We start from the raw sequence: 15,485 nt of genomic DNA on the forward strand, positions 1-15,485 counted from the left end.
TGTCGAAAAATAAATATTTATATAATCAATAATTGACTGCATAGTGCATACCTATACATCAAGAACCAAGGACCGAAGATATACCTATATAACTATATGTGGCACATAGTGATGTAAACTATTTTCATGATGCTAATTATTTGAAATTTCAAAAATAAAATAAATTAATTTTTGATAGAAATTGTTTAAATAAGCAAATTATTGATAATATTGATAATATTGATAATATTGATAATATTCAATATAGTAACTGTTATAAGCATGATTGATTCTTTTTCGGTAATTAAAGGCCAATACAATTTTAACTATTCCTTTCAAGGACACAAAACGCCGACCTCAAATGTTCAAGTTCGTTACTCTCCAGCCCTCGAAGTAAACAACGATTATGTGGAGGGAGTAGCTTGTGAGTGGGCGTCAAAACGGGGGCTAGTACTAGTCAGACGCTCAGCCTTCAGTTAAGTACGACAGCTCAGCTCGGTCCGTCCTCAGCGCTTGGGTAGTCTAAAAATAGTCACATTTTTCTAGTTTCTACCTTAAGTGCGATTTCAAAGTTCTAGTGATACTGAAAAAAATAAGAAGTTCGTTTTAATTAGTGCAGACATGTCTTCATCCAAGACAACCAAGACTTACAGTTACCGCTCTGTAGGAGGCGGAAATGCTGACATAAATATCGACTATTCCCATGACCTCAGCGCTTTATCTCGGCTTGAAGTAAGTACATTTTGAATAACTTGTATACTAAAAACTATTATAGAGTTATGAAATATCCAATTATAATTTTCCAAAATCAAAACTCACAATGTTTAGGTACCATAAAAATAGAATACATCACATTTTCCAGGTATATATTAATCATCTTCAGCTGCCAGAAGAAGAACGAATGTTGTACATAATAGTCAAATGAGACTATTAAATGTTTTATTCACAGATTTGAGAAACGCGGAATAGAGATTAATAGCTTTTTAGAGGTAGGTGAAGAGAGGTTTCTTCTTCTTGACAGTCTGAAGGAAGCACGGTGTGACGCCGCCCACCCTCCTTAGCCCTTACAATATAATAAACGATTAAATATACTGAATGTTTTGATTTGATTAACCAAATCCTGTGTTTGTTTTTCCCTTTAGGATAAGATCAGACTTCTGCAAGAAGACTTAGAATCGGAACGCGAACTCCGACAACGTGTAAGTACATAATGTGGCATTGATAGAGCTGAGTGTCATAAACTATTTAACCATTAAAAAGATTTAATTTTAATGATAATTATTTATTGTGTATTTATGTTAAATTACATTTTTTAATACTTAAATTGAAAATAATGTTTTTATTTTTTTGTGTACAAGATAAATTATAATAACTAGCAGAAAACAATTTTACTAAAAATGTATGATAATGTTAGTACTAAAATATTAAATTAAGCTTATAAACGAACATTGTTTAAAATATTTAGAGATCTACTACTTATATATTGCGTTAAACTATAAAAAATATTTTAAATACATAAAAAATTTTCAAAAAATAACTGATTGATAAAACTTTGACTAATTAATCAAAGTTCACATTTTCTGTAATCTTAGGTTTTTCAGATTTCACGATTTTTGTTGTTATTTAAAATTATTGAGGGACACAGTTTCGATTTTGCTATAGTTACCAATCGTAATTGGATCCAAAAATATGTGTAATCCCTAAGAGTAAAATACATGCATTCCTTTAAATAAGTCAACACTATGTTATAAATAACAGCAGGACAGCTTAATTACCATAGTCAACGGCGGCAGGGTGAAGAAGTACTTTTCTTTATAGTTGCCAGAATTATGAGACAGTTCAAATCTATTTTCCCACCGTCCGCCATGGCAAATGACCAAGTATAAAAATGCTGAGAAATATTAACAGATCTTCGAATTCTGGCAACAGTAATTATATAATATACGCTCAAGCCACCGTGAAATGCCTAAATATTACTTTACACGCTATTCTAAAAAAAAAAAAAACAATCTAATTATAAATCTAATTAATGCTTTTAAGCATAGTAATTTCAATAATATTATTATTGAAATCGATATTCAATACACCTAACATAAACCGTAGCCGTATGTACCTTATTTAAAAGAATATTTGCAATGTTAACTAGATTTTATTTCAACAATTAGTTGACAAACATTAATCGTCAATAAATGAAGTCTAAAAATCTATACCCTCCATAAAATTTGTTGGACTAAATTAAACATACTAATCAATAAATCTGCCACTTGATTTTGCTTGATTTCGCTTGATCCGTATTTATATAATATTATATATATATATGTGTATGTGTGTGTGTATGTGTGTGTGTGTGTGTGTGTGTGTGTGTGTGTGTGTGCGTGTGCGTGTATGTATATCAATAGATTATATATCTCTATCCTATTTATCCAAAATAAGCAGCGACTTCTGTTTACTGAGTATGATATATTATTTAACATAACAAAACACTTTAAAAATTGTTAAAAATCCAAATTGGTTATCATCAAAACTTAAATTAGTTATGAAATATTTTTACTACAATAATAATATTACTAGAAAGAGCAAAGTTATCATAATAGTTAGATTTAAAGAATACTTGTTTAAATCCTATCAATATACTTACAATTTATAGTAATTATAAAATAACATTTTATATAATCATAGTGTACACTCTACTTTAAAAAACAATAATTAATAAATAACGAAAATCGAATTTTTTCGGTATTAACTATAATCATTATTTAAATAGGTGTAATATTGGCCATTGGGTATATGTATAAAATATTATTGAATACTTGTATAGTATTATATATTTATTGCCATTGTTTATGATTCTCAGTCAATTATCATTTATACTTTATAAAATACTAAAATAAGTTTAAATTAGTATTAAAATATTAAAATAATAAATTTAATTTTAATAATATTCTTAAAAAATAATAATAATAAAAATATAGTTATAAATAAGGTAACAAAATAAAGTTTAAAAATATATTTACTCAAATCTTCTTAATAAAATACAATGATTTTGATTTATATAGTGAATTGATGTTTTACTTGATATTTAACTTAAATATATTTTCTTTGATAATTTTCTATGAAATGTCATTATTTTGACAAGAAGTAAACCTCTATATTTACTTTAACCGTTCAGATTGAATATAAATCTTATTTACCGTTACTACGAATACAATAATTTCTATAATTATTTATACATTTTTAACCTACCCAAGTACCTAACTGCAATCAAATATTATTATTAATAATCATAATAGTAAACAGTAGGAATTTTTTGCTTGAATAATAAAAATATATTCTCTACTCTGTGTTTGGCGTACTTACAACTCCTAAATAATACATAACTATATTAAGTAGGCAATTTATTTCACACTTTTAGTATATTATAAAATGACTAATCGTTATAATAGATATGCCCTCTATAATCTATATACTAAATAATATAGATTGGTGATGAAAAATGGTATAAAATTGACTAAAACAATAATAATTACAATGCATAAGTTTATAAGTATTATTACAAGTATTATTGTAAACATTCTTTTAGATACGTGTAGTAAATATATTGATAGCTTATCAATGGAATTTATTCAAAATTATTGATTTACAAAAGAAAAATGTTATTATTTTAAACCTTTAATTTAAATGAAAGACTAAACCAGTCCCTGTTAATAAAATGTTTATCACTATATTCATGTTTTTATAATTTATACTATACTTTAGCTTCTAGATTATTATGTAAATATATATTGTATCCGTCCCGTTTCAAAATAATAACATATAAATAGTGATAAATGTGTATAGGTACTATTTTATGTTAAAAAAATATTTTAACGACAACGCGCCAAATTAAAAAAGTAAAAATAAATTAACGTTTCACTTTTTTTTGTAAGAACTTAAATTAATCTTTTAGATACGGCGGTAATGCAAAATATTGTATGATATGTTGAATAAATATTATTTTAAACAGAAAATGTTACACATGCATAAAAGTTGTAGAACATAGAACTAATTTTAAAATTCCTCATAATATTTTTAATAATAATATAATATACTATACATTTTTTTATTTTCTCAAAAATATGCATAATATTTAATTTTTTATACACAATGATATTTTTGAATGTTAATAATTTAAAATTTAACTGCACGCTACCATACACTTTACAGTAAAAATAATAACTCATAAATATTATTTAATATTATTATAATGTTTAAACAATTTCCAAAATCACTATTGCTTTTTTTTTTTATTCGTAGCAAGTTAAATTTCTTTGGCACAGAGCTTTGGAAAGGTACTCTAAAAATAAGTATAAAGAAAGTGATGCTATGCCGAACGGGACGAATGAAGTGTGAACGACCACTAAGCTGACCATCTAGTTATATTTTTATAAACGGAATTTAGCCTGGTTTCATTGACATGTGTCAATCGACACGTTTGATTCACCTAACCTAACTTAAATGTTTATTTTAGAATTTTGGCGAGTACCTACCTGAAATATATTATAAATGAAAACCAAGTATCCTAACTAAATAAATCATTGCTGATAACAACCTAATACAAAACTAAACATATTATTGATTCTATTTATTATAATAATATATGATATTAATATTATTTATTCAGATTGAAAGAGAAAAAGCTGATGTGAGTGTGCAATTAATATCTCTCACTGAACGTTTGGAAGAAGCTGAAGGCGGAGCCGAAAGTCAAGTAATTTATAATATTATATGAGAATAAAATTCTTGTAAATTTTTAACAATTGTTATTTTTGTATGGTTATGTATAAACAGTTTGAAATCAATAAGAAACGTGACACAGAACTCACCAAGCTCCGTAAACTATTGGAAGATGTCCACATTGAATCTGAAGAAACAGCTCATCTTTTGCGTAAAAAGCATCAAGAAGTCGTCGCTGACTTCCAAGAACAATTGGATCAACTTGCCAAAGCAAAAGCTAGGTAAATAAAACCTAAATATGCCTAACATATTATTATATTTATTATATTTTTCGCATTTATTGTATTTGTGTATTACATAAATATTTTTCATTTCCAGGACCGAAAAAGAAAAGGCTAAATTCCAACAAGAAGTTTACGAACTATTGGCACAAATTGAAAATGCTAACAAAGATAAAGTAATAATCCAAAATTAAAATTAAAACAAATCAATCATATATTTTTATCGTTTAATATTATTCCAGTACACATCGATCAAGACAATTGAAAAATTAGAGATCACTATTCATGAACTTAACATCCGTATTGAAGAAATTACAAGATCTGTTACAGAAATCACTTCGATTAAGACCCGTTTGTCAATGGTTAGAAAAAATCACCAATCATAATTTTTTTGCAAAACTAAAATACTATTATGATTTTAGGAAAATATTGAATTAGTTAAAGAAGTTCAAGATTTAAAAGTATCAATTGAGAACAGCTCATATCTTAAGTCTCAAATTGCTGGACAATTAGAAGACGCTCGCAGAAGACTAGAAGAAGATGAAAGAGTATGGACACACATTTAATATTTAAATGTTTTAAAAAAATTTACTCATTATAATATTATTACAGAGACGCTCACTTTTAGAATCCAACTTACATTCAGTAGAAGTTGAATTGGAATCAGTAAGAGTTCAACTGGAAGAAGAATCTGAGGCTCGTTTAGACCTCGAGAGACAATTAATCAAGGCTAATGGTGAATCTCAAGCATGGAAATCAAAATACGATTCTGAAGCAAGCGCTAGGGCCGAGGAAGTTGAAGAGCTACGGTAATTAAAATTTAAAACAATTATTATAAGTAATCATAAATAAGCTTTTTGGTTAATTTTTTTCTAGTCGTAAATACTCTGCACGTATCCAAGAACAAGAGGAACACATCGAAACCCTTTTGGTTAAAGTCAACAACTTGGAAAAACAGAAATCTAGGCTCCAGAGTGAAGTTGAAGTTCTCATTATTGATTTGGAAAAGGTTTTTTTATTTGTTTATTATAAATTTAAATAGTTTGCTTAAATAAAATAATAACTGTATGTTGTGTACTTAGGCTAACAACACTGCAAGAGATTTACAAAAACGTGTGGAGCATTTGGAAAGAGTTAACATTGACTTGAAGACTCGTCTTGATGAAACCACTGCATTGTTCGAACAAGGACAACGGGACTTGAGAAACAAACAAAATGAAATTCAAAGATTAACCCACGAATTGGACAAAACCAGAGAACAAAAAGATCAACTTACTCGTGAAAATAAGAAATTGGCTGGTACAGTTATATTATTTTTACAAGATATTTAAATCATAATATAATTAATTTTACAACTAAAAATTTAATTTAGATGATTTGCACGACGCCAAGAACACTATTTCTGAATACAACAGAAGATTACACGAGTTAGAATTAGAACTCAGGCGGTTGGAGAATGAACGCGATGAACTTAGCGCTGCTTATAAAGAAGCTGAAGCTGTATGTATTTTATTTGAGTATTGAATAGTGTGTTTTATAAAAAAAAAATGCAATATTTGTATTTTAGGGAAGAAAAGCTGAGGAAGGTAGATCTTTCCGATTGTCTGCTGAACTTACTCAATTCAGACATGAAGCTGAAAAGCGTTTAGCTGAAAAAGATGAAGAAATTGAGTCTATTCGGTAAGATTTTTGAACTTAAATATTATAAATTAAATGGCTAGTGAGTTTATAAAAATAACCAAAACAATAACAATAATTTTTAAATTATAAAATATTTAAAGTTCAGACAAATAATAGCTTTATAATGCATAAAATAATAAGATACATATATATCGTATAAATATATAATAATTTTTAATATAACTATTATATGTATATATATATATATATATATATAAATTATCAATTAATTTTCAAGTATAAATATTGTAAAATTAAAGAATGAATCATAAAATAAGTGTATAGATCATTTCAACATTAATTTGTTTGATAATTATCTACCTAACAAAAATAAATATTATTAAAAATAATTTACTAATATAAGTATTTAATAAATAAATTCTAAATAAATTCTTATATAGTTTCTTATATATAATTTTTTATTGAGTTCATAAAATATTTAAATCCATAATCCATTATATTGTCTAAAAACGATACTTATCTGTAAATAACATTCATTTTTGCAACTGCAAAAGGTTTTGACGCAAATTAAACTTTAAATCAAACTAGTCATTGTTATACATAATAAAGTTTTTATAACTGGAACTTGTAAACAATATTTAAATAATAACATTTCTTTGTTAACAAATAATTTTATTATACCTAATATGTACAGGACATAGGTATTTAAAAACAGTAATAAATAAATTAAAAAAATGTCCAATCCTTATTTTAAACAAAACTATAATTAACTATATTTTTATTACAAAACTATAAAAGATGGGATATTTGTCAAAACTATTCATATTATTTACATGTACCTAACATTTTTTTTTTATTATTATATCCAAAGCAAAGTATTATTTAGAAATAGGTTGAAATTTCAATTTTCAATCATGAACGTTAAGGCACATTTTTGAACAAATAATTGTTTATCTTACTTTAATAAAAACAAAAAATAATAGAAAAAAGTTGGAGTAAAAAAAGATATTTAAACATTGAATTAGACTAACAATTAAATAAATGTTTAATGTTTAATGCATACAGATACAGACAAGTTTAATGGCTGTTCTAATAAAAAAAAAATTTATTGAATTAAATAAACAATTAAAACAATTAACGTGTCAAAATACATACCAATGCATAATTACTGATATAATTAATTAATTAACATTATCAGCATTAGGCATTGCACAATACTGTAATAGATAATAATCTATTCTATTAAATTATATTGGTGAGTTCGACATTTTAGCAGATATCTACTACCAAAATAGTAAATTTAGAAATATATTTAATAATATAATTCCACGACACTTTATCATGAATTGAACAATAACAATTTAATTTATTTTACTTCGGTATAAAAATAATTTAAAGAGAATTTTAATTTTATAGTAATCTGCACTCTAAACAGTCTAAACATATACTTTTGCTATTATTTTTATTATATCCGATTGTACTGCATTAACGCATTATATCATCTGAAATAACAATTAACAAATCATAGGTATATCGATTGACGATTATGTATAGATATGTGACAGCCCTTCAGCTTCATAACATGATAATATGATGTTAAATTTTTGTAATACCCTTAAATTCCTCTTCAGTATAACTAAACATTTTAAGTATAGCTCAGAATCACATTAGTAAATACAAAATAACGTATAAAGCATATGCTGCATACGAATTGAGTCCCTAAGCCCCTGTACAACCTTTTAGGATGAATTGAGTCCGTGTTTTAATTATTAACTAAATTCCGTCAAACTTTTAAAAAAACATCTTCCCATTTTTATAGACTTAACAAATGTTTTAAAAAAAAAACATTAAATATTTTATTATATAATTATGTATAACTATAACATAATATAAATAATTTAAAGTTACTTGTGTAAAATTAACATGTATAAACATTTTTAACCGTTTTTTTTCCAAATTTCGATCGCAATAGACGAATAAAGAATTACGATCGTAATAAAATTGAAGGTACGATTACCGTCCGAATTGCGGTTCATATTTAGCGACTATTTGGTCATTAATTACATTGACAATGATTCCATTTTTCCAATCACCTTTGGGACACTTTCAGCTTTAGACATTAATCTTTGAATACCAAATAATGGAAGTGAAGCTTTCAATTCTAAATTCAAAACTTAAAACCGATCGCCAAATTCCAACATATTTGAAATTTAATAAGTGTTTCAATACCCCTTGATATAGGCTAAAGCACTGCCACTAGATACATACCTAGCCTATCTTTTTTATTTTTTTATTTAGTTTAAATGTTTGTTGATAATTTCTTATGCTCTTTTATCAATCAAATAAATTATGTATCACGTTTAGCCAAAATAGTAATTTACCTAATACTTAAATCGCAATGATCTAATTATAAAATCACCACCACACACATTAATAAATACAAATATAATTCTTTTTTTTTAATGTATAATACCAAGTTTTCATTAATATAAATTTATAATTATTTAATTTAATATTAAGTGACTATACCTATCTAGTAATTATTATATATGTATATATACCTATTTATAAAGTATTGACCTACTTTTCGCCCAACAAAAACACATTTTGGCATTAATTCAAATAATTGAATAACTTCCAAAATTATAATATGAGTCATAAATTTGTTTAATTTTTTATACATTTTTTAATATGTTTCAAAAGCTTGAAAAAATAAAGCAATTTTTTTTAATGCCATTAGATATCTAGTAATTTACCGCTTTAAATTTTTTAATTGAAAATGTAAAATACGTTAAAAATTAATAAAACCCAATTTTTAATAGTACCTATGCTTTGGAAATATAATAATATATAGATACCTATGTTGTGTAGTACTAAAATCTTATACTAATATTGAAGTACGCGTCATAATCGAGTTACAAATATATTTTGATATTATGAAATTACTGTTGTAGAGAATTTTAAAATCTAATTTCATAAACTAAGTACACTTAATCACTAATGTTATACATGTTTAGGGGAAAATAACATATTTTCGTGTAAAGTACTTTTAAAACTGATTTATTAATTCAGAAATAATTAATAATGATTTTTCATAATATGGGCGTTTACCTATCTTGATTGATAAAACAATTTTGCTGTTTTTCTCATATTAAATAAAAACATATGTATTACAATTTTGATAGTATGTTGTTACACGCCAAATTTACTATTCTCCTTTTAAATAACAAATTATCTACAAACATCAAAAAAAAATTTTTCTTATTTGATTTATTTACATTTTTTATTTTACCAACATCATAATATTTGGCTCAAAAATAATTAATTGCCTTTAAGTGACATTGACCTATTTCCCAATTGTGAAATATTTAATTAAACCATCATAATCATATTTATTAAATTTTTCCGTAATTTTCTAGTATAAATCGTATATTATTGTTATAATAAATCTATTTTAAATATATATATATTAATTAAGCTACTGTATATTAATTAAAGTTATTGGTGTAAAATTGATTAAGTACTATATTTTTATTAATTTAATAAATTAAATTAAAACAAATTTTAGTTCTATGTGGCCACCATTTAGATAACTAAATATATCGTGTATACTCTATAAGTAATCATTCAATGTAGACAGCATTAAACTAGGAAGAATGTACAAAAAAAGATCTTAAAGTGTTTTTATTGGAATTTTATTGTGAAAGAATGCTCAATATGCCAATGACGTCTGTATGGGAAAAAAAGAAAGCTAAATAGAAGCTTTTATGTAAATCGACATTGACTGAGACTGAAGACCTTCGATCTGTTTTATAAATATACTTACTCGATCGACATCGCCCAGTATTCATAAAAATAAATCAGTTATTATTGACGATCAGTAGTGAGCGTAACCCATCCCTAGATTAACGTTGTATTCGTGTTCAATCTTCATAAAAAATGTCCAAGAACTTCCGGGGTAGATCTGCTAAAAGCATCGAAGCTACATTGCTGAGAAATGCACACAAGAATATTGCTGAAGATTTAATATTATCAAAGGTATCGACAAGAGAAAACTACAGAGGTGAAATGAAAATTAAGAAAAAAACCATTTTTGATTTAACCCATACATATAACTCTTTGGACGAGACCAAAATGCTACAACCCCTAACCGAAATCTCAAATGAACTCCGGAAGTTCGAGGCTAAAAGTTCTAATTATTTTGAAGACGGAAGGTATTAATACAAAAAACGGAAATTCGATTTATTTTTACTGTTGTATATTTTTTTTAATTTTAATTGTATTAATGATGTATTTGAATATTTATTTTCAGCAAGCAAACAAGCATCGAAATTGAACAATTGAATGCTCGCGTGGTTGAAGCAGAGACAAAATTGAAGACCGAAGTAACAAGAATTAAGAAGAAGATGCATATTCAGATAACTGAATTGGAAATGTCATTAGATGTTGTCAACAAAAACAACATCGAGCTACAAAAAACCATCAAAAAGCAATCTCTCCACTTAACGGTAAAATTTATTTTCGAATAAAATATAAAAACTATATAAGTCGTCACTACTATTCTCACTGTTAATTTAAAGTAATAATTACATAGTGATTGCAAGAAGAAGCACTTGAACCAAGTTTTATGATTCGATATTTTATATAAAAATACATTGATTCGAGCGCAATATTTATACCAATCCAGAGCCATATTTGGGGAGTGGCTCGAGTGGGTAATTGCCCGGTACACTACTTTTTAGGAATGCCAAAAAAATAGTAAAAAAATAAGATAAAAATTAAATAATGCATAGTAATTTTTTTTTTTTTTTTGAGTTGTTTTATAAACCGTGTTTGATAATTTCAAAATTATCTTTCATACGCACTAAATATTAAATATTTTATATTTTTATATTTACTTAAATATTTTACTAAATGCTATTTTATCACAGTATTATATTAGTCAGAGATGAATAGAAAATAAGTATATTTTTAGTTCTAGTAGTGAGCAATTTTTTGATGACAAGTCAATGTGGAAATAAAGCTTAAGGAAACGGTGCTAAAATAGTTGTAGCCTTAGATTCCCAGGTACATTACTAAATATGGCCCTGTAGTAATCAAAATAGTTATATTGATTTTATAGTACAATGCTAGTGTTAAACAAGTTATTTTTCAATTTTACTATTTAATACTTCGCTAATTTCAATATTATAATAATTTTACTTTTAATTGAGATTTTTATATTAATTATTATTTGCATTATTGAATAGGAATTGCAAGCTCACTACGACGAAGGTCAACGCCAGTTGGCTGTTACATTGGATCAATTGGCCATTGCTCAGCGCAAGATCCAATCTCTTACTGGAGAAATGGAAGAGCTCCGTGGAAACTACGACGCTGTAAGTGTACACAAATTATACTGCAAACCATTTTTAACGTAATTTGTATAATCAAAGTTCAAAACTTTAATTTATATTTATTTTAGACGTTGCGCAACAAACGAGCCATCGAAATTATGTACGAAGAATCGCAAAGCCGGGTAAATGAATTGACCACTATCAACTGTTAACTTGTCGTCATCAAGAGCGAAGATTGAACAAGAATTACACCAATTGGTATCAGACTACGAAGAAGTATCTAAGGAGTTGAGAGTGAGTTTTTTCTAAGTAAAATCCGAATTTTATTGTAATTTTTTACATACTTATATTTATTATCATTAATGTAAAGGTATCAGATGAACGTTACCAACGGGTACAAATTGAATTGAAACACACAGTAGAAGTATTGCACGAAGAACAAGAAAGAGTGATTAAGATCGAAGCTATTAAGAAGTCGTTGGAAATCGAAGTCAAGAACATTTCTGTTCGTCTTGAAGAAGTTGAAGCCAACGCTATTGTGGGTGGCAAACGCATTATTGGCAAGCTAGAAGCCAGAGTAAGTAACATTATGATAGTTTAGTTAATAATTAGTACCAATTAGGTACCAATTTTACTTATGTACAGACAATGACATATTCTTTTCAAACAGATCCGTGACTTGGAATTAGAAATCGACGAAGAAAAACGTCGTCACGCCGAGAGTGTTAAGATTCTGCGCAAGAAGGAACGTTCTCTCAAGGAGCTGGTCATCCAAAGCGAAGAAGATCACAAGAACGTGCAGCTTTTACAAGAAGCTCTAGACAAAGTCAACCAGAAGGTCAACATTTACAAGAGGCAATTACAAGAACAGGTTTGCAATTGTTAAATACATACGTGCCGTGTAGTAAATGTTGCCATTGGCTTGTTTTATTGTTTCATCGTTCCTAAAATATTGTTCGGTTAAACGTCTGCAGGAAGGTATGAGCACCCAGAGCGTAACTCGAGTAAGGCGATTCCAGCGAGAATTGGAAGCTGCCGAAGACAGAGCCGACGCTGCTGAAAGCAATCTATCTTTGATCCGCGCCAAGCACAGGAGCTTCGTGACAACATCACACCCAGGCTCACAAGTGTATGTTGTGCAAGAATCAAGGGCTACAACTACGACTTCAGAACAATATTAATTCATTTAATAACAATTATTTTCTGTTTTTATTAATGTAACATTTATTTTTTTTTTTTAATAATCGACCGAAATAGGCTACACATATTCCACGTGACGCAAATCGTTTTAGCTTTTACCACTCTTCGAAAAACACTTTATCAACAGTTCGGTGTTTGGTATATTCTCAAAATTACCTACTCTAACTAAACACGATCAATTTATCAAAAAATTAAAAATTAAATAAATGTAATACAGAGAAATGAATGCTTTTAAGACATATTTATAACAATCTTCAAGTTGGACAAGCTGGAAAATATCATTACGATCGGTAGACCTATTTTTGGTTATTTATGAATTTCATTCAATATAATATGTATTTCATATGTCTACATCAATAAAATAAATTAATAAATAATTTAAAACAAGTCAATTTATTTTTATTTTAACGTAGGTAACTCCTCTAGTCCTATACGGCTCTACCTATACTATACACTCGTATATAGTTTGATAGGTTATAAGTTATAAGAAGTGTTATAACCAACCTTGATAAGTATTCGAATACCTACTTATATTTGAATATGTTTCAAGTATCTATTTTTAAAATATATTTGACAGATGTATTTTAATTACCTACTTTTTCTTTGTATTCTTATTCTAGAATACTAAATAGGTACCTACCTACTTTTTATTTTTGTTTTTTCGTTTTACCGTTGTATTCTACCATTTCTACTCCAATATGACTAATATTTTCTTATTTAAATATTTTAAATTATGTTTTTAGAAAAAAAAATGTTACAATGATTCGAAAAATATGTATTAAGATGTCGTCAAATAATATATCAGTAAAGCAAACCATGGTAGGCCCCCGTATTTGAAATTGTTGAATTTATTAAATCATTTATATAGGTTTTATTATATATTAACTATTTAATTTTCTAAATAAGGTTAAATATCGTAATTATTCCAAATTAACGAAGAAATATTTTAATATCAAATTTATTGACCTAAAAAAAGTATTTATTTATTTTATATTCAAAAATTGTTTAAAGAAAATATTCGAATACAAATGACACCAGGTACCATTCAAATCTATGTTCTGAGTAGGTAGGTACATTACAAAGCTATGTAAATCTATTAACTTGTAAGATTTAAGAAGATATGATTTATTACATAGGAATCATAGGACAATATACGACAAGTCGATAACACTTACAAATTATTGAATCGTTTGGTCTATATTGTATTAGGTATGTTTAAAATTGTATTTTTTAACTCATTACCTGGTCTGTCTCTGTTTATGATTTGTCTTTCGCCTTTCGTATTATTTATTCTTAAGCATCGTTGACCATCATTACACCGTCAGTATCGCCATTTACAATATCTAAGTATTGTTGTGGATTTCAAATTTATCAGAGGTTTCTGTTAACAAATTATACCTAGTTGTTATTTGGGTGGTGGTGAATTCATAATAGAATTTACTCGAAGATAAAAAAAGTTGAAAATGCAAATTTAAAACGATTTCTCATTAAACAGTTTTAGTTTTCTTATTGTAATCTAAAAAGATCATAGATTAACTAACCTACTTGTATTATCATTTTCTTTACTCAATAATTTTTTCAAAAATATTTGAATTAATTTTGAGTTGTTTATAGATATTTGAAATTATAAAAATTATTTTCACAAGTATCAAATGATTAAATTCTGAAATTTGTCAAAATCACTAACATTCTAAAATTAATTTGTAATTAAAATCTTATAAAATATTCAATTTTTATAAAACTAATTATAAAGCTTGAAAATTTTGTAAAAAATCTCATAAATGGTTTTTACTGGGAAATAGAAATCTATAAAAATGTATGAGCACAGTTTATTTTACACATCTGAACTTTAAATTTGAATTTTGAACAAAATAAGATATTGATATAACAATAACAATTTTAGTTATTTGGTTGTAATTCAACATTATTTGCGAGTACTTGATACTTTATTTTAATGTATATTATTATATTTTATATGCACAATGACATTTTCAAATATTTAAATTAATTTTAAGGTATTATCCATTTATTACAATTATACATACCTTATCACAACAATTTATGGTAAGTCAGTATTTACTCAAAAATTAATGAAAATAATGAATAATATAAATATAAACTACGTACTATAATAAATATTAATATAATAGTGAAATATTTTAACAAAAAATAATTCTACATACCGTATTACTAATTTAAAAATAAATTTATTTAATAGAATTATAAACTTATTAAAAAATAAAAATATATACTTAGTGATATAAACTGACTAACCATCTATTACTATGGAATATCTTCTTTTTTATCTTTAATTATACTCTCATTAACTGGACGG

The 15,485-nt window shown here is 26.3% G+C and overlaps 1 protein-coding gene across 1 annotated transcript; it reads left to right on the plus strand.

The window, feature by feature from the left end:
* Window positions 1-442: 442 nt before the first annotated feature.
* On the plus strand, window positions 443-13,542 carry LOC113560447 (paramyosin, long form). Its single transcript, XM_026966321.1, is given in 19 exon segments — window positions 443-711; window positions 1,122-1,178; window positions 4,640-4,726; window positions 4,807-4,973; window positions 5,071-5,149; window positions 5,216-5,335; window positions 5,396-5,521; window positions 5,586-5,782; window positions 5,850-5,982; window positions 6,056-6,272; window positions 6,346-6,473; window positions 6,541-6,653; window positions 10,927-11,122; window positions 11,864-11,992; window positions 12,079-12,180; window positions 12,182-12,244; window positions 12,321-12,527; window positions 12,621-12,821; window positions 12,925-13,542. Coding segments are annotated over 19 exon segments (2,640 nt in total). The 5' UTR covers window positions 443-600; the 3' UTR covers window positions 13,132-13,542.
* Window positions 13,543-15,485: the final 1,943 nt, after the last annotated feature.

This window comes from Rhopalosiphum maidis, chromosome 1, assembly GCF_003676215.2.
Source record: "Rhopalosiphum maidis isolate BTI-1 chromosome 1, ASM367621v3, whole genome shotgun sequence".
NCBI lineage: Eukaryota > Metazoa > Arthropoda > Insecta > Hemiptera > Aphididae > Rhopalosiphum > Rhopalosiphum maidis.